At 45.7% G+C, this 23,470-nt stretch overlaps 1 protein-coding gene and 1 long non-coding RNA gene across 3 annotated transcripts in view; one reads left to right on the top strand and one right to left on the bottom strand.

Annotated features, from left to right (window-relative positions):
- prkg2l (protein kinase cGMP-dependent 2, like) overlaps positions 1–23,470 on the top strand; it is a 70,860-nt gene that overhangs the window by 5,507 nt on the left and 41,883 nt on the right. Inside the window, exons 3-5 of the mRNA XM_077496377.1 lie at positions 2,427–2,777; positions 21,973–22,139; positions 22,492–22,605. Coding sequence (XP_077352503.1) covers positions 2,427–2,777; positions 21,973–22,139; positions 22,492–22,605 — 632 coding nt within the window. The remainder of the gene's footprint in view (positions 1–2,426; positions 2,778–21,972; positions 22,140–22,491; positions 22,606–23,470) is intronic.
- LOC144001802 (uncharacterized) lies at positions 705–13,618 on the bottom strand. 2 transcript variants are annotated; one of them, XR_013278594.1, is made up of 4 exons: positions 13,532–13,618; positions 13,047–13,298; positions 10,284–10,393; positions 705–1,311 (listed from the first exon to the last, which is right to left on the bottom strand). It is a non-coding gene; the product is annotated as an uncharacterized LOC144001802 (long non-coding RNA). The 2 variants fall into 2 exon arrangements; XR_013278595.1 differs by lacking the exon at positions 10,284–10,393.

Below are 23,470 nucleotides of genomic sequence, written 5' to 3' on the forward strand. Positions count from 1 at the left end.
ATTCCCTCCCCGAGTAGTTCAAGTAGCGAATTAGCTACTGGGTGTTAGCCTACATGCTAAGCTGAACACACCACTGTTAGCTAGCGGGGATTCAATGCAAGGCAATGCAGCTCCATTCATATAGTGCATTTAATACACAACATAATTCAATGTGTTTAGCTTATCATGGTGAAATGATCGGCGGAGTCTCTTCTCTTTTAACTTACCTTCGAAGCATGTGTCTGTCGCGTTGTGTCCGTGGGTGCGTGTGTGACCGGCTACTGTGATACAGGCATACACTACTGATTGGTTCTGGCTCTTGCACGGCTAACCAATCAAATGCTGCTATGGGCGTTACATTGCTGGAGTTGGACTCCATAACAGACAGAGACGCTCTGGGCTGCATTCGAAGCGAAAAGACGGAGTTTTAAATGGATCGCTCATATCGGCCGTCAGATTAATAAAACAGACCGATACCGATATGTACCAATATGTCAAATATCGGCCCCGATTATCGGCCCGACCGATTATCGGTCTATCTCTACATCATACACCACGGTCACAAAACCCTCTCTGAAATTTTTAGTTAATATTGTACAATTTATTAACGTACGATATGCCGGGGTCATCAACACATTAATTATCTCTCCATAACTCGTTTTCACAGTTAAGGATGCTTCTTCGCTGAGTTTGTCTAACCAAGCAGCAGGATAAGGATATTCTGTTTGACCTACTGACGGCACATACACACGCCTGTCATCCTTAGTCTGCAGGTAACCAAGCCGGATGTCCAGGGCTATCCTTTCTGAGGCCTTCAGAACACTTAGGACTGGCTGCTGTTTTTTGGTCCCCTTGCGGATTGCTCCTTTTATTACTTTTGGCTGCTGAGCATGGTTAGGGCTGGTCGGGGGGCAAATGACTCCAAGGACCCGAGGTCATCCCTCTCATCTTCAGGTGGCGCCCTCGGGCCGGTGTCACCTTCATCCTCACTCTCTTCTTCTTCACCGGATGAAGATGAAATCGGCGGAGCCATCACCTCAGCGTCTCTGTTTGTTTTCTTCAACGCTTTCCTACCCATGACCTCTTTGGTAACAGGGGTCGGAGGAGGCAACTCCCTATATGAGTCATCCACTCCCTGCGGCGAGGAGGCCGCTAAGCCCGGGGCTGTGACAGCATCCTGCATGCTATTTCTACCTGGTGATTTTTTTATCTCCGTTAGTTTTTCCCTACCTTCTCCAGGTAGCGAGGGCCTCCAAGGCGTGGTGGGAAGGCCGCTGGGGCCGGGTTGTTCATCATCTGACACCATCTCCTTGGCAACACTCACCAGTGAACCTGTGACAGAGGAAGGGTGGGGGCCAAAGGTTACATTTTGAGTGCTCATACCTTGTTCTGTGGCCGGTGAACGGTATATACATATATATATATATATATATATATATATATATATATATACATATATATATATATATATACATATATATGGACTGGTTGCCAACCAATCGCAGGGCACACAGAGACGAACAACCATCCACACTCACACGCACACCTAGGGACAATTCGGAGCGCCCAATTAACCTGCCATGCATGTTTTTGGAATGTGGGAGGAGACCGGAGTACCCGGAGAAGACCCACGCGGGCACGGGGAGAACATGCAAACTCCACCCAGGAAGGTCCGAGCCTGGACTCGAACCGGAGACCTCAGAACTGGGAAGCGGACGTGCTAACCACTCGACTACCGTGCCGCCTAATAATAATAATAATAATAATAATAATAAGAAGAAGAAGAAGAAGAAGAAGAAAGATAATAATAATATGTACAAAAATAATAGGGACCTCGCAGCTGTCGTTGCTCTGGCTCTAAAAAGAAAAAAATACATCTAGCCTACAGTGCTGTGAATAAAGTTTCACAACTACAGTAATACTTTCTGGTCGCTGTTGTCACCCTCCCTCTCCTGACCCCCATCCTCATCCTCCCGGCCATTGACGCACTGCTCTCTATTTGGCTCTGTCTTCGTACACATCACACGCGTCCTCCTTTGTTAATCAAGTTCTAATTCCACCAGAGTGACTGACTATCACTGCCATGAATTGATAAAATGTTCCAATGAATGAATTTATCAATGGTGTTCGTTGGGCACAATTCTTGTACCTCCAAATTCATCATCTTTCACGAGACCCAGAAAACAAGAAACAAGAAATAAACCGAACCAATATCGAAAAACTGTAGTACATTCATTCATTAATTTCAAATTATTTAGGCCTAAATACTTTTAATTGTATTTTATTTATTTTTTTGAAACACAAAACTATTGGTCTTAAAAAAAAAAAAAGTAAACAAAAGCATTTGCAACTGTCTGGGACAAAGTCCGAAGGAGGGTTAGCAGCAATGCTAGCTGTGCAGTATAGCTACTGCATTGCACTCAGTAATCAAACTTTCTGAATCTCAGGATCCGAATAAACTACCTGGAGGTGGAGCTGGCACAGAGGGACCAAGCATTAGAAGCTCAAGAACTTCAGTTGCAGAATCTGCAAAGGGAGCTCGATGCCAAGGTCTCGCAGATTGACAAACTACAGGATGCTATAGGGTACAACAACAGCTCGGGATGTGCTCCACCAGGACTTTGTCACGGCCGCTGCAACGTAATCAATGAAGGACGTTTCCACAAGGTCGCTGTGGAGGTTCAACAAAGGCTTAAAGCCAAGGAAGGTGTATCTGCTGAACCTACTTCTGGAAACTTCTGTGGGGGGCTTAGACCTACTCACATTTCCATGGTGAAACCCATACACAAAGATTCTGAGTAAGTTGACACAATTTTGCACTGTTGGGTATAAAACATGTAGGGCTGTATTTTCGTAGACAGGCATACGTGCGATCGGTGTCAAAATGGGCGCATCTCAATTTTTGTGGCGGCGTAACTCAATTCTGCTATCGCTCCTTTCTGGGTGTTCTGGTGGACACAGCAGTGGCACCTCCAACATATCTGGCAATTTAGTAACAGAAAGTAGACTGCGCTCGGCCTGAAGAAGGGTGCGTCTCATTTTTTGTGACGGGCCAAGTGTTAGGCAAGCATGTTTGTGAATTTGGCAGAGAGGCTATGCCTCCGTGAAGTATTGCCAACTTGGCAACTTTCTCACTAAATCTGATGACTTACCACAGCCTCTTGGTGACTTTTTTTTGTCAAAAGCAACTACTAGTGACAAATCACAAATTTAACAATGTTTTTTGGTGTTCTTTAAGTTGTTTTTAATTAACTTTTAAAATACAAAAAAAAATTAGGCCATAATCAAAAAAGTGATCACAATTACAAGCATAGTTGTGTGCTGAAGGGTCAGTTTGGATCCCAAAGGCGCAGACACAAATAAGGTTTTAACTATTTATTCACATAACTTGACTAAACGAAAAGCAATGAGAATGCAACGAGAAAACGAGACGCCAAGCCCCCTTGGGCTGCCAAGTAGCACAGAGGACAGTGATCAATAATCCGGCAAAATACACACAATCTCAGATTCTTATACGGACAGTCAATCAATCTCATTGGTTGTGGCTAGACATGTGAGTACCAGTACTGACATGGAATTCTCTGATTGGCTCTTAACCCAGTAATTACAGATAGTTCCTGACATCAACAAACATCCTATAGCATAAACGATTCCTGGCATCACATAGTCCAGACATCATATAGCCTAAAACTATTTGAAACTTGATGCTGTTACATCAATACCCAAACATAACAGATCGTAAACTCTGGTGCACGGTCATGAACTCTACTCAAACTTAACCCAGGCGTAACGCCAGACATGAGACAAGACCCAAACATTACTCCTGCATGACCCGAGTCATGACAGTATACCTTAATTTTCAATCTTAATTTCTTTGTATCCCTGAATGAGTTTCTTGAAAGGATTATCTTTTATTGTCCTATACAGTAATTTGACTCAAACTATGACAATGAATTTTGGCAGAATTGGCCTCTCTGCTGGTGCCATATATCTGATCCCTGAGTTTTTAACTTTATCATTAGGAAGTTATTTGTCTCTTTCATTTGCATTTGATAGAAAATGAGTGGTCATGGCAATATATACAAATATTTATATTTGTGTTTCAATAACCCAACAGAATATCTTTGTCAGTATGATGAAAAGATGCAATCACTCCCACCTACTCTGCTTATGCATATCTGAAAGGCAGCATTATTATGGCTAGATAATAGGGAGACACAAAGAAGAACAAAAAGCTACAGGATCTGAATCCCCAAGCAGTCATTTTAGCCTTCAATTATGCAATCCTTGTTGTTTTGCTTGCCCCTGATTCGTTTTGCAGCTTTTTTTTTTTTAATTTTTTTTTACCCTGAATGCACTAGTACTAATTTTGTTTTTACTAATAATGTGGTAATGAACAAAATCATGCACGCAAACACACAAACATAAAGGGAATCTCCTGAAAAAGAATACTATTGCACATGCACGACTGGGTGAGATTAATCCAAAAAATGAATGAAAACAATGGAAAATATTTCATTTCTCCAAAAAGAAAAAAGAAAAAAAACACATCTGAACATTATGAGCTCTATGCGCTCGAAGAAAAAATGGGCGCATCTCAATTTTGGTGGCAGAACAACACAATTCTGCCATCTTGCACCTTTCTGGCCATTCTGGCGGACACAGCTGCCGTGCCAACAGTGCATTTGGCAATTTGCTAACAGAAAGTAGACTGAGTTCGACCTTAAGAAGAATGCATGTGCCGTTATGGCTTATTAATGAACTCCTTTTTTGCATCAATGACTCTGCAGACGTGGATGTGTCAAAGCAGGTTTACTGACACTCAAAAAGGTAAAACTGTAAAAACATACATAAAATATAATTACACACATGTAAACCAAATTACTAAATATATCGGGCTGCATAAGTATACTAAACAATGCAATAAGCGTCATAGACGCCATTTTAACTAATCTCCAGTTCGTACATATTTAATTAACTCACCCCGGGTTTTCACCGGATGCGGTTGCGGTGCGGTTGCGGTGCGGTGCGTCTTGACTGCGTGCTCCGGACGGGTCAATTTTTTTGTCAATCCACACCGGCTCCGCACAGCTGCGGTCCGGCAGCTCCGTCGCCGCCCACTTCCCAACGTGTCTCGCGGGACCGCGCGCGCGCGATCATGTGGCATTTCACAACGACAAACATACAGAATGTCTGTGCTCTTCTGCTATGAGATTCCATGCAGCATCCTTTTTTTGGTTGTCCTTGTAAAGTATATTAATAACGAGAGTCGGGTCAGTGCGGGTCCACTCTTTATTTCTGTCTTCCGCGTCCGGCTGCCGCTCAGTACGGCAAGCGAGACGGGCACAACAAGCAATCGCGAACATCAAACTCACTTTACATTACAGTCCTTATAAAAAGGATGTGCCGTGTCATATATTATTTTGTGGTTTTCCACCTCCAATATAAACCTCTCCTCGTCCATGTTCGCTGGTGTCTAAACCGTGAATGAGCACATGGCCCGGCGACGCCCACGTCACGTTTTGCTGAAAGCTTGCGAAATAGGAGCTGGCGAGTGTTTTATTCTGAAAGGTAACCGGAAATTTATTTTGAAACTGCCTCGGTCTTCCTGTCCCGCTCGATGTGTTTTGTGCTAGCTTGCCATTTGCCGGAGGCCTACCGCTGCGGCGTCCGGCAAAAATAGAAAATAGGTCTATCCTTGCGGAAGGCTTGCGGCACGCCGCAGGCCTTCCGCAGTCGACACGCAACGCACCCGCAAGCGGTGTAAACTGCACCATTCGAATGAATGGAATCTAATTGCTTGCGTCGCCGGACCGCACCGCAACCGCACCGCAACCGCACCGCAACCGCAACCGGTGAAAACCCGGGGTAAGAAAGTGCCGCTACAGCCAGCCTACTGACGGCCAATATACTCCAAACTGAGCCATAAAGTAGTTACATACAAATAAAATATACCTACCGGCGATGCAACTCTCGGATGCAACTCTCGGAACGGCAGAGAATGCGTGCCGTCCTCTTTTATTTCCTATATTGCCTCACTTCCGCCTCGCAACAAAATTAAGGAAGATTAACCGCAGCAACCTGTAGTGTCCACTAGATGGCACCACGTACGCATAAACAGCTTGAAATCAAACACTACTGGAAACTACACATTAGGCAAATAACATTCATTGCGTAACAGCACACTCCCCGTCTGGCGTGATATAGCGCCACAAATTACCCTTACTGTGAAACTAACACAACTTCTGAAACGGGCCGTAAAAACACTTTACTACCCTCTGATCTAGCAACCTTAACCTCTACTGTACGGACCTGGCCATCTTTGGAAGGAAACACTTGAGTTATAAGTCCAAGAGGCCATTCGTTTCGAGGGATTTGACTGTCCTTGAGCACAACTGTAGTTCCTGGGGTGATGTTGGGCTGGGTGGACTGCCACTTGCGACGCGGCTGCAGTGTGGGTAGATACTGCTTTCTCCATTTGTCCCAAAAGGTGTTTGACAAGTGCTGGACCTGGCGCCACTGATGCTTGTACAGGTCAGACACCGAGAAGTTACCTGCTGGTGCTTTAAGTGAAATTCCATTTTGAGTAAGCAGGGTAGCTGGAGTTAGAATGAGTGGGTCACTAGGGTCAGCTGACACAGGAACAATGGGCCTTGCGTTTATAATGGCTGACACCTCTGCCATGAAGGTAACAAGAACTTCATGAGTGAGTTTCGTGTTCTTGAGTTGGAAAAACATTGTGTCCAATATTCTTCGTGCAAGACCAATCGTTCTTTCCCATGACCCACCAAAATGGGACACATGTGGGGGATTAAAGGTCCATGTGCTTCCTTGTTCGGTCAAGTAAGTTTGCACAGCTGTATTGTCCATGTTTGAAGGGATTTTTAGTTCCTTGCATGCACTGACGAAGTTTGTGCCCCGATCAGAGCGAATCGTTTTTACAGATCCTCTAATAGCAAGAAACCGTCGAAGTGCATTTACAAAACTTTAAGTGTCTCGTGCCTCTACCACTTCAATGTGGACTGCTCTTATACTTAAGCATGTGAAAATGACGGCCCACCTTTTGTTTTGGATAACGTGTCCTCGGGTTCTTTTTGAAGAAACAAACCATGGGCCAAACACGTCGATGCCCACGTTTGTGAATGGAGGATCTGTTGCAAGACGGTCTGGAGGAAGGTTAGACATTTTCTGGGTACTTGGAGGAGCTCGAAGCCGTTTGCAAGTTACGCAGTGGTAAATGATCGTGCTAACTTTTCTCTTGCCTCCCACAATCCACCATCCTGCGGCACGGACTGCTCCTTCTGTGAACAAGCAACCCTGGTGGCGAGTTTGTTCATGACACTGTCTAATAATTAGCGCTGCAATGTGATGGTGTCCAGGAATGATGATGGGATTCTTTTCGTTTTCATTGATATTTGCGTTCGTGATGCGACCACCTACTCGCAAAAGTCAATTTGTATCCAAGAAGGGGTCCAAATTCTTTAAAGGACTAGTTTTGGGGATCTTGGCTTGTCTTTGTATACACATTATTGCTTCAGTATACATGTCCTGTTGTACTGCTCCAATGACGACACTTTGGGCTAGATTGAGCTCAGTTAGAGTGGGTCCAGTTTCGCAGTAATGCCAGCCATGACACTGTTTTGTTTCTTGTGAAGATGAGCTGAACTTACGACTGATGTGCAGGAGACGGGCGAGTGCACGAATGAGAGATCTCCAGGTAGAAAACTTTGAGAACCTGTGAGAGCTAAGTTGTGTGAAGTGGACAGTGGTTTTGAGTGTGGATACTTGAGGTCTGATTTCTCCATCAGTGTTGGGCTCCACAAGATCATAGGTGTCATCAGCAGACTTTTGTCCTTGGAACAGAATGTCTGGGCCAGTGAGCCAGTTAGTAAGAGGCAGCTGATACACAGGAACTGCACGTGTTGCGTGATCTGCGGGGTTTTGATCGCTGGCTATGTAATGCCACTGGCTCGCTGAGATGACCTGCGGATTCTGTTGACACGGTTGCTAACATAGACATAGAATCTACGTGTTTCATTGTAAATATATCCTAAGACAACTTTACTGTCTGAGTAGAATGTAGTTTTGTCTAATTCAAGGTCGAGTTCATCTGAGATCAAATCTGTGAGCTCTACTGCTAACACAGCGGCACCAAGTTCTAATCTTGGTATGGTTTGATCTGGGCGTGGTGCTAACTTTGCTTTACCCATAACAAAGCCAATATGACAACGTCCCTTTGAATCTGTGACTTTCAGATAGGCAACCGCCGCGATTGCCTTGGTAGATGCGTCTGAGAAAACGCACAGCTCTTTTTGTGGAGCACTGGATGGGGAAATTTCTGTGTACACTCTTGGGATTGATAGTTCAGACAGCTCTTTGAGTGAGTCTTTCCAAAGTGACCATGTTTCCTCCATTTCCGGCGGGAATGGAGCATCCCAGTCTCCATTTTCAACAGTGAGCTCACGGAGGATAGACTTCCCATGAATGTTGACTGGCGCTACGAAGCCTAATGGGTCATAAAGGCTGTTTATTGTTGATAAAACGCCTTGCCTAGTGAAGGGCTTCCTCTCATCTGATGTTCTGAGAGTAAAACAATCTCTTTTAATGTCCCAAAGGATGCCAAGACTACGCTGCATGGGAACAGAGTTACCTTCAAAGTCCAAGTCTTTTAGATCTGCAGCATGGTCTTGCGATGGGAAGGCTTCCAAAACTTCCTTTCTGTTTGTTGCAATCTTGTGCAATCTTAGGTTTGATTTTGCAAGTGTCTCACGAGTTCTGTGTAAAAGTGACACAGCTTTTTGCACAGTAGGCAGGGATTTGAGCCCATAGTCCACATAGAAGTACCGCATGACAAACTTCTTCACATCTGGATCAGACTCTGGCTCACACTGTAGGACGGACTGGTGTAAGCCGTAGATGGCGACTGCTGGAGATGGGGCATTTACAAAGACATGAACGGTCATTCTGTATTCTGTAATGTCTTTAGATAGATCATTGTCGCGAAACCACAAAAAACGTAAGTAGTTCCTGTCTTCCTCTCGAACTCGAAAACTGTAAAACATTTGTTCAATGTCCACTGTAAATGCGACTTTTTCCTTTCTGAAGCGCATTAGCACTCCTAGTAGTGAGTTGTTGAGGTCTGGTCCTGTTAACAACACATCGTTTAATGGCACACCTTGATGCCTGGAACTGCTGTCAAAAACTACCCTAATCTGTTTAGGTTTCCTCGGGTGGTAGATGCCAAACAGTGGCAAATACCAACATTCCTCTCTGTCTTCTACAGAGGGGGCAATTTCTGCATGTCCATTTTTGAATATTTTCTCCATGAAGCTAATGAAGTGTTCCTTCATTTCGTGTTTCCTTTCAAAGTTACGAACCAATGACATGAGGCGGGTGAGTGCTTGTGATCGGTTGTTGGGCAGATTTGGACGTGATGGCTTGAATGGCAATGGAGCTGTCCAGTTGCTGTCTTTTTCCTTTATTAGACCTTCTTCCATCACTTTCAGAAAAGCTTTGTCTTGAATCGAGGGTGAGATGTAATTGTCAAACCTTGTTTGTTTGAGCACATTACATCCTAGGTGGTCGGGTTCACATGCAATGCTGTGATCAATCTGACTGTTGTACGAGACCTGTATGTCGCAGTGTTTTTCTTTTACGTTGCACACATTTGGACATGGCTCAAACAGTGTGGGGCGGCCTTTCTCTGTCGCATTAGTGAAGAGCGTTTTTACTGAAGAGCGTTTTTACTGCCAAGGTTTTATGCACGTCTCCTAAACACACATTTCCTACTATGACCCATCCAAGGTCTAATTTCTGTGCGTAGGGTGCGTTGTGAGGGCCACTTATCTGCTTGTGGATTTTGTGTACTCTTGGTCCCGTCCAAGTAGCATTAAAATTTGGGCATTAGAGTCCAGTTTGGGAATGTGATGAGCCACAGATTTTAAGTGACTGTGATGCTTTGCTGCATTAGGAGTTGGTATTTCATCCCTATCATTTGGGATGTCTTTGCATTCAATGAGGCTAAGGAGTGGGAGGTGGACTGTACCATCTAAAGCCTCCACTACATAGCCAGTAGCTCTCCTACCCATTGTTTCTGTGACACCTGAACATGTGCGCAGTGAGTAGGGAGAGCTAGGACCCAAGTCGTTAAACAACTCAAAAAATTCTGAGCGGACTAACGATCTGTTACTTTGCTCATCATGAATGGCATAGAGACGTACTACTTTGCTAGGACAGCCTGCAGGGTATACTTTCACAAGGCAGATTTTAGAACATGATCTACCCGTCTTGATTTCACCACAAACCTGAGTGCATTTGGAGGCTATCTTGTCAGGCTCTGTGGGACGACTCTGTGGGACCTGGCTCCCCGCCATGCTCTGATGCTGGTTCAGCCTCATTCTGCCATGGTGCTGGGCTTGGGTGGAGAGCAGCACAATGTTTAGCACTATCACACTCAGAACATTGTACTTTCAACTTACAGTCTTTCGCCATATGCTTGGAAGTGTTACAGCATTTATAGCAGATGTTGTTCTCTTTCAAGAATGCTTTTCTCTCATAAAGTGGTTTCATCCGAAATGTTCTACATTTACATAGAGGATGGCTTTTTTTGTGTATTGGGCAAAGTTTATCATTGTCCATTTTTCTGTCCGCGTTATCTTGTGTATCTAAGCCAGAGCCGTGAACTATTTCGGTTTTGTGTACTGATATTTCTTTTTGTTTGTGTGCTTTCCAAGGTGTTTTTTCTGGCTTGGAAAGAGCATCGGACTGAGATGAAAACTGAAAGCTTGGGTCATTTCTTGCATTTGCCTCTTGTGTCACAAAGTCCACAAATACATTGAATGGTGGATACGCGACGTGGTGTTTGGTTTTGTACTTGGTCCCAACTGTTATCCACTTTTCCTGCAAGTTAAATGGGAGCTTCTGGACAATGGGATTTACCCCTGTAACAACTATGGCCTATGGCCCAGGCCACCCTCCAATTTTTTTTTAAAGTTTGCTTCTTCTAAAGCAAATTCTCTGCAGCTGCATAAATATTCCACTGACCAGACAGGATCTAAGCTTGGTTAGCTCTGCAGGTAGTCACCCAACCACCAACAAAGCTCTTTTGAAGCCGCTGACCAGGAGACAAAGGGATTTATGCGTCTGCCGAAGGAGTCTATTCGGGCCCCGACTTCCCGGAGCCCGAGAAACGCCTGCAATGAATTGGAATATACAAACGACTGATCAAAGGAATGTTTATGAAGTTTCTTATCAACCAGGGGGGACTCTCTGGCGTCACCCCTCCATGGGGGCACCCCTGGAACGTCTAGAATGGAGCAACAGCACCGTCAAGTGGTGAAACTTGGAACTATCCTTAGTGACAATTCATACAAGCAACCGCATTTTTACACATTTATACCATGATAATTCTTGACAGATAACTGAACTACGTATGATTCATGTTATATCTTTGTGTGTATGAAAAGTTTCCCAGCCTGCTTCAACTCTTTGTTCCAAGAAACTTGCTAAACACGTGGCCCCTTTGTCCCTGGCAGCAACCGTTGCCACGAGAGCAGAATACTCGCTCCACGCCACGCCAAAGCAGGTGCAAACTGCAACGCTGACCCCAAAGACTCTTTTACTCCTTTTTTTTCCTTGTTTTTTTTTCACCATCGGTGATTGCCCGCCAGCGGCGAGCTCAGCGGCCCCCGGGGTACACTTGCCACGTACCGCCGGACTCAAGGTTGTTGCACCTAAGCCGCCCAGCACCTCACCTGCTATTCGGTGGCGCCCCGCCGCGGTGCTAGCTCACCTCCAACGGCTGGCCTTCCCCGTACGCAGGCGCGTAGCAGACCGAGCTCCAACACCTGGAGTCGGACAGCTGTCCGGCAGAACCAACCTTGCCGGAGAATCAACCTCGCCGAGTCGCCGACCAATCAAGGGACGAGCCGCGCAACTACGTCAGCCCCCGAGCGGCTTCCTTGCTCACCTGTGGAATAGCCCTTTTTTTGATTTTCTTACCTTTTTCAACGAACATTGACTATTTTTCCCCCTTTCAAAAGACCGCCCGTTTCTGTTCGCTTCGACGCAACATCTATTCTCGTAAGTCCACGTTCCCCAAATCGGTACCACTGTGCGCAACTTACGTTTGAAACATATCACAGATCTGGCAGGTCAAATTTCTCTTTTCCCTGTTTCCTTATTCATTCGCATTCCTTCCTTATTTTAATTTGCTTTATTTTATTTCTTTTCTTCTGACGGTAGAATAGTTAGATAGGCAGTGTTTTGATACTGGAGTGTAGCAATCGTGAATAAATGCATGTTTTATTAACTCTATTCCGCCTAAGTCATCTGTGTTTCCGAGTGGATTATTATTCTTTTGTTAGTACAACGAACCACTGAATATCGAGTGTGGCGACTTTAGATTATAAATGACTGATGAAGGAAGGATTTTGGTCGTTGTTTGCTCCTGTTAACCCAAAGCAAAACCAACGTGGTGCCCCTAGAGGTTATCGAGGTAAATATAATTTACCTCTGTAACGTCCAGATTATTAATTCGTCCAAAAGACGACCCAATTATCGCTACACCCCCATTATGGATAAATGGATTGCACTGAGAATAATTGGGAATTGGGAAAGCCTGATTTGGAGGAAGATAGGTCTCATCGCTCTCTTTACTGACTTGCACCCTATGCTGTTGTATACACGGTCTTGAAGTCTCACTGTTTTGTGGTGGCTGTGACGACGTTTCAACAAATGAGGCTTGATCCAGGACATATTGCTTTGTGCGTTCTGCTGTTTCTGAAGGAGACGAATTACTTCGTATCTCCAATTGAGAGGCAGCTGCTGCCTCTAACACCTCGGCTTCTGCTATGGCTGAAGCTACATCTCTCTCTTGTTGCAGTAACTCAATAGATGCTTCAAGTTTGGCTTTTTCTAATTTTAAATTTAATTCTTTCTCAGCAAAGCTAAAACGAGCCTTTGCTGCTTTGGCTTTTGCTCTTGCCTTCGCTGCTGCAGAATCTGTCGACTTCATACTTGAGCGAGTCTTGTAGGTAGTTGACTTGTCGGACGGCGCCTTTTCATACCGCTTCTGGTCGGCCATTGTTGCGTTGACCAAGTGACGACTGCTCAGACACTGCTGTATGCCGTGTTGCCCCAGGCGTAGTAGTGGTCAGCGTAGATTCACTTTAGTCGCGTAGATGGTCGCCGGATCTCAAGCTTGGATGCCGCCGTTTTACTGTGCCGTTATGGCTTATTAATGAACTCCTTTTTTGCATCAATGACTCTGCAGACGTGGATGTGTCAAAGCAGGTTTACTGACACTCAAAAAGGTAAAACTGTAAAAACATACATAAAATATAATTACACACATGTAAACAAAATTACAAAATATATTGGGCTGCATAAGTATGCTAAACAATGCAATAAGCGTCATAGACGCCATTTTAACTAATCCCCAGTTCGTACATATTTAATTAACTAAGAAAGTGCCGCTACAGCCAGCCTACTGACGGCCAATATACTCCAAACTGAGCCATAAAGTAGTTACATACAAATAAAATATACCTACCGGCGATGCAACCTTAAATAAAGACATCGTGTTCTCTCGGAACGGCAGAGAATGCGTGCCGTCCTCTTTTATTTCCTATATTGCCTCACTTCCGCCTCGCAACAAAAATAAGGAAGATTAACGGCAGCAACCTGTAGTGTCCACTAGATGGCACCACGTACGCATAAACAGCTTGAAATCAAATACTACTGGAAACTACACATCAGGCAAATAAACAACATTCATTGCGTAACAGCACAATACCATCTTAATTTTCGTGCCGGGGCAAGTATTAGTCTAGCGTACGTGTTTGTGAATTTGGTAGACAGCCATTTCCTCCTTGAGTGTTCCAAGGTGTTTAGCTGCCTAGCACATCACCAATTTGATAACAAAAAGTAGACTAAATTCTAGCCCTCTGAGGCTCAATTTAAATTTTAAGAAAAACAGAAAAAAAAACAGAAAAAATTAGATATTTGGAGAAAATTATCATATGGGGTAGTAGTATACAATTTTGACTTTTTTTGTGAGACCCTGATATGCAATGTATTCTGGGATGTTGCACATTTCCAACATTGGCCGAGTTTGGTTAATTAACACTGAAGACTGAGAATATGGAATGAATACTATTTGCAGAGCAAGTTCTGAATAATGTTACAAAGTGTTAGTGTACAGTGGCAGAATAACAACAAAAACAACGTGGTATGGATGAGTAAATTGAAATTATGTTTGTTTTTTGTCTTTCTGGAAAGCGCTTTGTGACGGTTCAGGCTGTTTGAAAGGGCTATATAAATAAACTTGAGTTGAGTTGAGGAATCTGCCTCTGATCATTTGGAGTGAAGTTACACACTATTTCATTTTCCATCGGATATACCCTCAATGACACCTCAAAGTAATAAATAAACACTAGTAAGAAAACATAACAATACATTAACAATAAGTAAACACTGGCTCAAAATATTGGCAAAAAAAGCATGTTGGCATTGGTACACGTTGCAAATCTGTTTTTTTTTTATCCAGAGTTTGTTTGTTTTTTTAAAGCACTTACAGCAAATTAGTCTGGGCCTTGTCGACTATGTAATTTTCATCACTTTCCTCAACCAGCCAAAATGCCCCCATACTGCTCATGTAAATGAGCTTGGAGGGTCTGCAATTTTAGGGTTATTATTCTTATTAATATTAATTAGGCTACTATATTTGCTTAAATTGATTTATCCGGATTGGAAGCAAAAACTGTGAATTGTGAGTTGGCAGTGGTGTGTTATAGTTCAACCAATGGTGGAGGGAACCACATAGAACCAATACACTTTCTAATCAGATTTATGACAAAAATGCTGTTTCAGATATGGACAAAGCATGTGCGCATGTGCAAAATGCATGCTGTTAATATATTTAATTTTTCATAATACAGTATTCACTAAGAATGCGCTGCGTCAGGTAATAGCGCGAAATATTGCACCACAACTGCACCCGCAGTCTGCGCCAAGTTACCCACCTATTCACGAAGGATATTGCTCTAATCATATACCGGCGCAAACACGCCCACAAAACTGACAGCTGGGAGCAAATTTGCACCTGATTTACCACACATGGCAATGGATTTGCGCCAAGAACATGGTTGTTATAGTAACAGTTGCGGGAAAGATGACATTATCAGAAAGCGATCGAGGTTGGACCGAGAGTAAGCGTTTAGAGCGCCATTTGTTATGTGCCGTGAGGCAAAGCAAGGCCAGGACCCAGGATGCAGAGTGAGAGACAAAGTCCACAGTTTATTGTTCACAAAAGTATCAACAGAAAAGCACCTTGCTCAGGGAAAAAGTTCTAGAAAACAAAGTAGCAACCAAAAATCACCTTGTTCAGGGATGAAGAAACACTAAAGCGCAAAGTAGCAACATAAAACACCAGGGACCAAAGTAGCAACAGAAAGAGCCGTCTTAATAGACCGGTAGAACGAGAAACAAAAAACCACTACAAGCCGGAGACCAGGGACTAGAACACAACAAGGGTGTGGCAGGAGGAGACAAGCAAACGTAGCAGGTATGGCAAGGGAATGTTCCGGCACAGAACCAAAGGAGGGGCTGGTTAAATAGGTTGTTGGCTCATCAGGCTGATGAGCCTCAGGTGTGGGAGCAGGCCTCTGCCTGCGAGGTTGGCGCCGCCTCCTGCCACACTCTGGAACTGCTAGAGAGACAACAGAACCATCACAGTACCCCCCCCCTAAGGAACGCCACCCGGCGTTCGACCAGGCTTATCAGGGTTACGGGCATAGAACTCACGCAGCAGTTGCGGGTCCAAAATGAGGGCACGTGAGATCCAGGAGCGGTCCTCCGGGCCGTACCCCTCCCAGTCGACGAGATACTGGAACCCCCTGCCCCGCCTGCGGACATCAAGGATGCGATTCACGGTGTATGCAGGGTGTCCATCAACGATCCGGGGAGGAGGTGGCGGTGGGGCGGGTGGCTGGAGGGGGCTATCCACGACCGGTTTCAGGAGAGACACGTGGAAAACGGGGTGGATCCTGAGGGATGACGGGAGCCGGAGTCGGACAGCATTCGGGTTGATGATCTTGTCAATGGGAAAAGGGCCAATGAAGCGTGGAGCCATTTTGCGGGAGTCCACTTGAAGGGGCAGGTCACGTGCGGAAAGCCAGACACGCTGTCCCACTTGGTAGTCGGGGGCTGGGGTTCTCCTCCGGTCAGCCAGGCGTCGGTTGCGCTCCGCTGTCCTGGACAGCGCTGCTCGAGCCTCCCTCCAGACTCGTCTGGCACGGCGGAAGTGGGCATGGATGGACGGGACGGCAACCTCGGACTCCTGGCTGGGAAACAGAGGGGGTTGGTAGCCCGAGGTCACCTTAAATGGGGACATGCCTGTGGCAGTGCTGATCAGTGTGTTATGCGCGTATTCCACCCATGGGAGGTGCGCGGACCAGGAGGCAGGAAGGCGTGAGGCTACGCAGCGCAGAGCTGTTTCCAGGTCTTGATTTGCACGCTCCGTCTGACCGTTGGTTTGGGGGTGGTAGCCGGAGGAGAGACTGGGAGAGATCCCCAGTGCCCGACAGAAAGCCTTCCAGACTTGAGAGGTGAATTGTGGACCCCTGTCCGACACGATGTCTGTGGGGATTCCGTGGAGCCTGAATACATGTTGGACCAATAGGTTAGCAGTCTCCAAGGCGGTGGGGAGTTTTGGGAGGGGGACATAATGAACTGACTTGGAGAATCTGTCGACGATGGTAAGGATTGTGTCATTGCCCTCGGATGGGGGAAGTCCCGTGACGAAATCCACCGCGATATGCGACCATGGCCGAGAGGGGATGGGCAAGGGGCGTAATAGGCCTGCCGGGGCTTGATGAGAAGGTTTATTGCGGGCGCAAACTGAGCATGACGCAACAAAAGCCCGAACATCGGCAGCCATGGTTGGCCACCAGAAGCGCTGTTGGATCAGGGAGAGTGTCCGGTGGATCCCAGGGTGGCAAGCGATTCTTGAGGTATGTCCCCAGAGGAGCACAGGAGTCCTGGCGGCAGGTGGCACGAACAGTTTCCCTGGAGGACATTCATTTGGAACTGGTTGGTTGTCAAGTGCCTCCTGAACTTTCTTCTCCACTCGCCACCGCATCGCCCCGACCACACACTCAGGGGAGAGGATCGTGCTTGAGTCCCTCTCTTCCTCTCCAGAGGCGAACTGCCGGGAGAGGGCGTCAGGTTTCAGGTTTCGGGAGCCGGGGCGGTAGGTGAGGGTGAAGTTGAAGCGTCCGAGGAAGAGAGCCCAACGAGCTTGACGAGAGTTCAGTCGTTTGGCGGTGCGGAGATAGGACAAGTTCTTGTGGTCCGTCCAAACAATGAAGGGATGAGTTGCACCCTCCAGCCAATGCCGCCATTCTTGGAGGGCTAGGACCACTGCCAGGAGTTCGCGGTTGCCCACATCATAGTTGCGCTCCGCCGGGGAAAGCCGGCGGGAGAAGTAAGCACAGGGGTGTAGTTTTTGGTCCGCAGGCAGGCGCTGAGAGAGGACGGCCCCCACTCCTGAATCTGACGCATCCACCTCTACCACAAACTGCTGCTCGGGATCTGGGTGGGCGAGAACAGGGGCATTAACAAAGAGTTCTTTCAGACGGTTAAAAGCACATTGAGCATCGGCAGACCACACGAAGCGAAGTTTGTTTGAGGTCAAACACGTGAGAGGAGCAGCTATACTACTATAGTTTCGGATAAATCTCCTATAGAAGTTAGCGAATCCAAGGAAACGTTGCAGCTGCTTCCGATTGGTAGGCAGAGGCCAATTTTTAACCGCTTCGATTTTAGAGGGATCGGCCCTGAGCTGCCCCTTTTCTATCACATAGCCCAGGAAATTAACAGTGGAAACATGAAATTCACATTTCTCAACTTTAACATACAGTTTGTTTTCTAGTAACCTCCGCAGGACATCTCTTACGTGCCCCACATGCTCTTCATGTGATCGAGAAAAGATGAGAATATCGTCTAGATATGCAAAAACATTCTTATCGAGCAGGTCTCTGAGTACATCATTCACAAATGACTGGAATGTTGCTGGAGCGTTTGTGAGCCCAAAGGGCATGACCAAATACTCAAAATGTCCCAAATGGGTATTGAAGGCAGTTTTCCACTCGTCGCCGTCGCGTATCCTTACCAGGTGGTAGGCGTTTCGGAGGTCCAATTTGGTGAACACCATTGCATTGTGGAGAGGGCTGAATGCAGCGTCCAGGAGCGGCAGAGGGTACTTGTTTTTAACTGTGATGGTGTTTAAGCCAGTGTAGTCAATGCAAGGACGCAGAGTTTTATCCTTCTTTTCCACAAAGAAAAACCCTGCGCCTAATGGAGATGAAGACGGTCTTATAAGTCCTGCAGCTAATGAGTCGGTGATGTATTTTTCCATTGCTTCCCGTTCGGGTTTGGTTAAGTTGTATAGTCTGTGTGTTGGGAGTGGAGCCCCAGGGAGCAGTTCTATAACACAGTCATAGGGTCTATGTGGGGGAAGGGAGCACGCCAAGTCCTTTCTGAAAACTGCCTTTAAATCGTGGTATTCACTGGGGACGTTACTTAGGTCAATATCTTTTGAGTAGTGGGGAGAGTTAGGACCCCTGGCAGGTAGGGCTGACTTTAGACAGTGGGCATGGCAATAGTTGCTCCAGTTCCGAATTGTGCCTGTGGACCAGTCTATGTGGGGGTTATGCAGCTTCAACCAGGGAATCCCTAGAATTGCGGTGTTGAGGGGGGAGGAAATCACATAGAACTCAATTACTTCATGATGGTTACTAGAGAGTGTCAGTTTAATGGGTGTGGTTCTGTGTGTAACCCTTTCTAGAAGCCTCCCGTCGACTGCAAGAACTTTCTTGGGGGAGGTCAGTGGAGTCAGGGAAAGATTGTTGTTTTTAACATAGTCAATGTCTATGAAGTTGTCATCGGCTCCGGAGTCTATCAGCACCTGGACAGGTAACGAGCAAAGTGTCGTGTGAATCATACCTGGTACCTGTATTTGGGAGGACGAGGGGGAAGATATTCGGCTCACCAGTGCCTCCCTTCCTACTGGTGAGCCCCGGCTTTTGGCAACTCGGGGCAGCTTGCCAAGAAGTGGCCCCCCTGGCCGCAGTACAGGCACAGTCGGCTCCTCATGCGTCGCTGTCGTTCGACAGGGGTGAGTCGAGCCCTGCCCAACTCCATGGGCTCGTCGCGAGGTGTCGTGCTGGAATGGAGTTCAGGAGCGGTGCTCGGAGATGAGGCGGTGGAGTTCCCCATGACGGTTGAGCTGGACGGTGAGAAAGTTGACGAGCGACGAGCCATGTCCATCTTCCTCTCCCGCCGTCTCTCCCTGAGCCGATTGTCCATCCGTGTTGCTAATGTAATAAGGTCATTTAGTGAGTTACATTCATCCCTTAAAGCCAACTCATCTTTTATCTCCCCAGCGAGCCCCTTTTGAAAAATAGTTTGTAGCTCAGAGTCCCCCCATCCGCTACTGGCTGCCAGAACCTGGAAAGTTAATGCATATTGAGAGACAGAGTGGCTACCTTGACGCAGATCCAGCAACTGGCCAACTGCTTCCTTGCCTCGCACCGGGTGATCAAAAATGCGTTTCATTTCTCCGGTAAACTGTTCATAATCATTTAGCACTGCCGATCCTTGTTCTGTGATTGCCAAGGCCCAAGCGGCCGCTTGTCCTGATAACAGACTCATAATGAAAGCGATTTTTGACTGGGCAGTAGCATAAGTACTGGGTTGCTGGTTAAACACTAATCTACATTGTAGCAAAAACTGAGCACATGTGCCTAAGTCTCCAGAATACCTAGCAGGAATCGGAATAAATGGCTCTCTGGGAGAAGACGGCTGGGAGGCTGGAGGGGTTGCCGCCGATGGAGAGGGCGAGCAACCAGAGGAGCTGGACGACGGCAGTTGGTGACTCATGGCTGCCATCTGCTTGTTCAGCTGGTCCACACTGGTGGTGAGTTGCTGTAGATGGTCCATCACTTGTTGCAGGGTTGATTGGTGTTGTCCCACAAGTGCTCCTTGTGCCGAAAGCGCACTCCTTAAGCGCTCTGACTCTGCTGGGTCCATTATGGCCGGAACATTCTGTTATGTGCCGTGAGGCAAAGCAAGGCCAGGACCCAGGATGCAGAGTGAGAGACAAAGTCCACAGTTTATTGTTCACAAAAGTATCAACAGAAAAGCACCTTGCTCAGGGAAAAAGTTCTAGAAAACAAAGTAGCAACCAAAAATCACCTTGTTCAGGGATGAAGAAACACTAAAGCGCAAAGTAGCAACATAAAACACCAGGGACCAAAGTAGCAACAGAAAGAGCCGTCTTAATAGACCGGTAGAACGAGAAACAAAAAACCACTACAAGCCGGAGACCAGGGACTAGAACACAACAAGGGTGTGGCAGGAGGAGACAAGCAAACGTAGCAGGTATGGCAAGGGAATGTTCCGGCACAGAACCAAAGGAGGGGCTGGTTAAATAGGTTGTTGGCTCATCAGGCTGATGAGCCTCAGGTGTGGGAGCAGGCCTCTGCCTGCGAGGTTGGCGCCGCCTCCTGCCACACTCTGGAACTGCTAGAGAGACAACAGAACCATCACACCATTAAGCAGAGAGGACAACAACGACGTCATTCATTCATAAAGTACAAATTATTGGTGCGATTGTTTTTTTTTTTTAAATATATTTTCAGAGGTTGGCGTGGGCGCATAGTTTGCATCTGGCACGTAAAAAATGATCGTAAAATGCCTCCATGCCATTGTCGATCAGCCCGGGTTACGTTATGTATCCTAAAACAAACATACAAAGATTTTCCCCTCCCTCTCTTTTTTCTCTCTCTCTCTCTCTCTCTCTCTCTCTCTCTCTCTCTCTCTCTCTCCTCTCTGCGTGATCTGCCGTTGATGTTGTGCTGCAAATGGCACGTACTGCTGTCATGATCGAGATTGCAGCAGTTAAAACATGCTTTCCAAAAACATTTGCGTCACGCAAACGAGGTGTGGCTATTTGCGCTGGCGTTAGTGAATTAGACACTGCATATCAATGAGTCTCATTTGCATTGGGGTGGGCTTATTTTGCGTCAAATCTGACACGACGAGAGGAGGGAGGACTCAGACGCAGATATAAAGTTGGCCAAAAAGGCTGCAGTTTTAATGACCGGAAACTCAAAACGCCTCTTAAAGAGGGAAAAAAGGCTGAACAAAAAAAGCTCCAAACTGGAGAGACAAAAAGGGCACTCAAAAACGGGGACAACAGAAAGCGCTCCACTAGGGAGGAAAACAAGGGGCAAACTAAGGGCGCAAGACAAGGCAAGGCAAGGCAAGGCAAGGCAAGGCAAGGCAAGGCAAGGCAAGGCAAGGCAAGGCAAGGCAAGGCAAGGCAAGGCAAGGCATAAAACAAGGGCTGTGGTTCAAGGGCTGTGAGGACGCTTCCATGCACTGAGAGGTGACACTTCGGCAACGGAGGGGAGAATGCTGATGGCTTTTATTGCGTGACTTGATTGGTGACAGGTGGCGATAATCATGGGCGGTGACCGGTGATTAGTGAGCGGCAGGAAAGGCAAGTGACCTGAGATGAGAGGGGAATCAGAACTTCAAAACAAAACAGGAAACATAACTACAAAAATAAGAGCATGGACCGCCACGCCGGTGGCGGCGTGACACAAATCTATGCAAATTACCTCATTTACATACGCCCAAATAACACCGTCGCACCGTGACGCAATCTGTTCGGCAGAGCACTTTGTGACGGATTTCCCCATCTGCGCGTTTTTAGTGAATTAGGCGCTCGCAGATTGCTCAATTGTTGCCGGTTAGCGCGGTGCAAAGGCGACGCAAACCTTTAGTAAATAGGCCCCAGAGTGTGGTTACAGTTCCGCCAGTTGCCTATCCCTCTCTTACTTGGAGTGTCACAATTTCAGTTTGGAAATGTGTGTAATAACAGTGTCATTGTGTCATTTCTACCTAAATAACTTCTTCCCATTTCAGAATTAAAAAGTTAATGAACGATGCCATCACAAATAATGACTTCCTAAAGCGACTGGAGCCGCAGCACATGAGGGAGATGGTTGACAGTATGTATGAGAAGGTGTACACTCAAGGACAGCTGGTCATCCAGGAGGGTGAATCTGGAAACTACCTCTATGTTTTAGCAGGTCAGTTTACTCACTGCATAAGAGTGGTTACCAGCATGCCGTCCGCGGGCCCAAAGACCATATGATAAGTCTGCAGAACTATTTAAAATATATCTCAACATTGATGGGACATTGTTATTTTTCGGAATGTTGTGGAAGTTTTCAGAGTTGTATCGACAGTGTTGCATATTGACAGTTGTTTCCCACCTTGTTAATTCATTGTTTACAATTATTGATAAATCATCAACCTGACATCGCCACATAGATGAATACCTTTAATTATTATAATCAACGTTAAAATGGATAAAAGTAGTTTGCTATTTACAGTCCAGTAGCATAATGAAATACTGTAAGGATATGTTCTGCATTTCAGATGGCTTGCTGGAAGTCATACAAAGCGGCAAGTTGCTTGGTGAAATGTATCCTGGAACAGCATTTGGAGAATTAGCAATATTGTATAATTGCAAAAGAACAGCCACTGTAAAAGGTGAGTACTATCAAGACTGTTTGCTGACTTAGCGATACTTTTCTGACCCCTCTTGTACACTATTAAAAAACAAACAAAGTGCCTCGAAACAAAGGCAAAAGTGGTCCTCATGTTGGCAGCAATTCAGCATGTTTCAGAAGTGAGCCACAATAGCCTTTGACTATATCAACATATATTTTTTCAACGTCATTAATAGGGATGTAACGATATCGAAACGTCACAATACGATATTATCACGATATGAAGCTCACGATACAATAATTATCACGATATTGTGGGGAAGATGGTGATATTTAAAAAATATATATTACATATACAGTGGTACCTCTACTTACGAAATTAATGGGTTCCGGAAGAAAGTTCTTAAGTAGAAAATTTTGTAAGTAGAGACGCATTTTCCATGTAAATGCCCTAATCCGTTCCAAGCCTCCCAAATTTCAGACAAATGTTTTATAAAGCATAAAAATGCATCAAAACATGTAACAAATACATGTTACAATTAGATTATTGCACAATAAATGAGAGTTGTGCATAATGTAAATAACAAAGAATAGAGTAAAGAATAAAAATGATGGTCATTCACCTTTTTAACTGCTGTCCTCATCGTTTTTTGCCCTCTGGTTCATGTTCTCCTCTCTCAGGGGTGTTTTTTTTTTTTAAACAATCCTTCGTTAATGTCCAATGCAAACATCATCTTAGTGAGCAAACGCCCGACTGGTGAACACTTTTTTTGGGCGATTCTTTTAAACAAATTTTGAAACTTCCGGTATGGCGAGGCATATTTTTTTTTCAAAAAAAAAAAAAGCCCGTCTCGTCGCAATTAAAAACTTTAATTTGTGAAACTGTGCCTTCATCACTCACCAAT

This window comes from Festucalex cinctus, chromosome 14, assembly GCF_051991245.1.
Source record: "Festucalex cinctus isolate MCC-2025b chromosome 14, RoL_Fcin_1.0, whole genome shotgun sequence".
In the NCBI taxonomy this organism is placed as follows: Eukaryota; Metazoa; Chordata; class Actinopteri; order Syngnathiformes; family Syngnathidae; genus Festucalex; species Festucalex cinctus.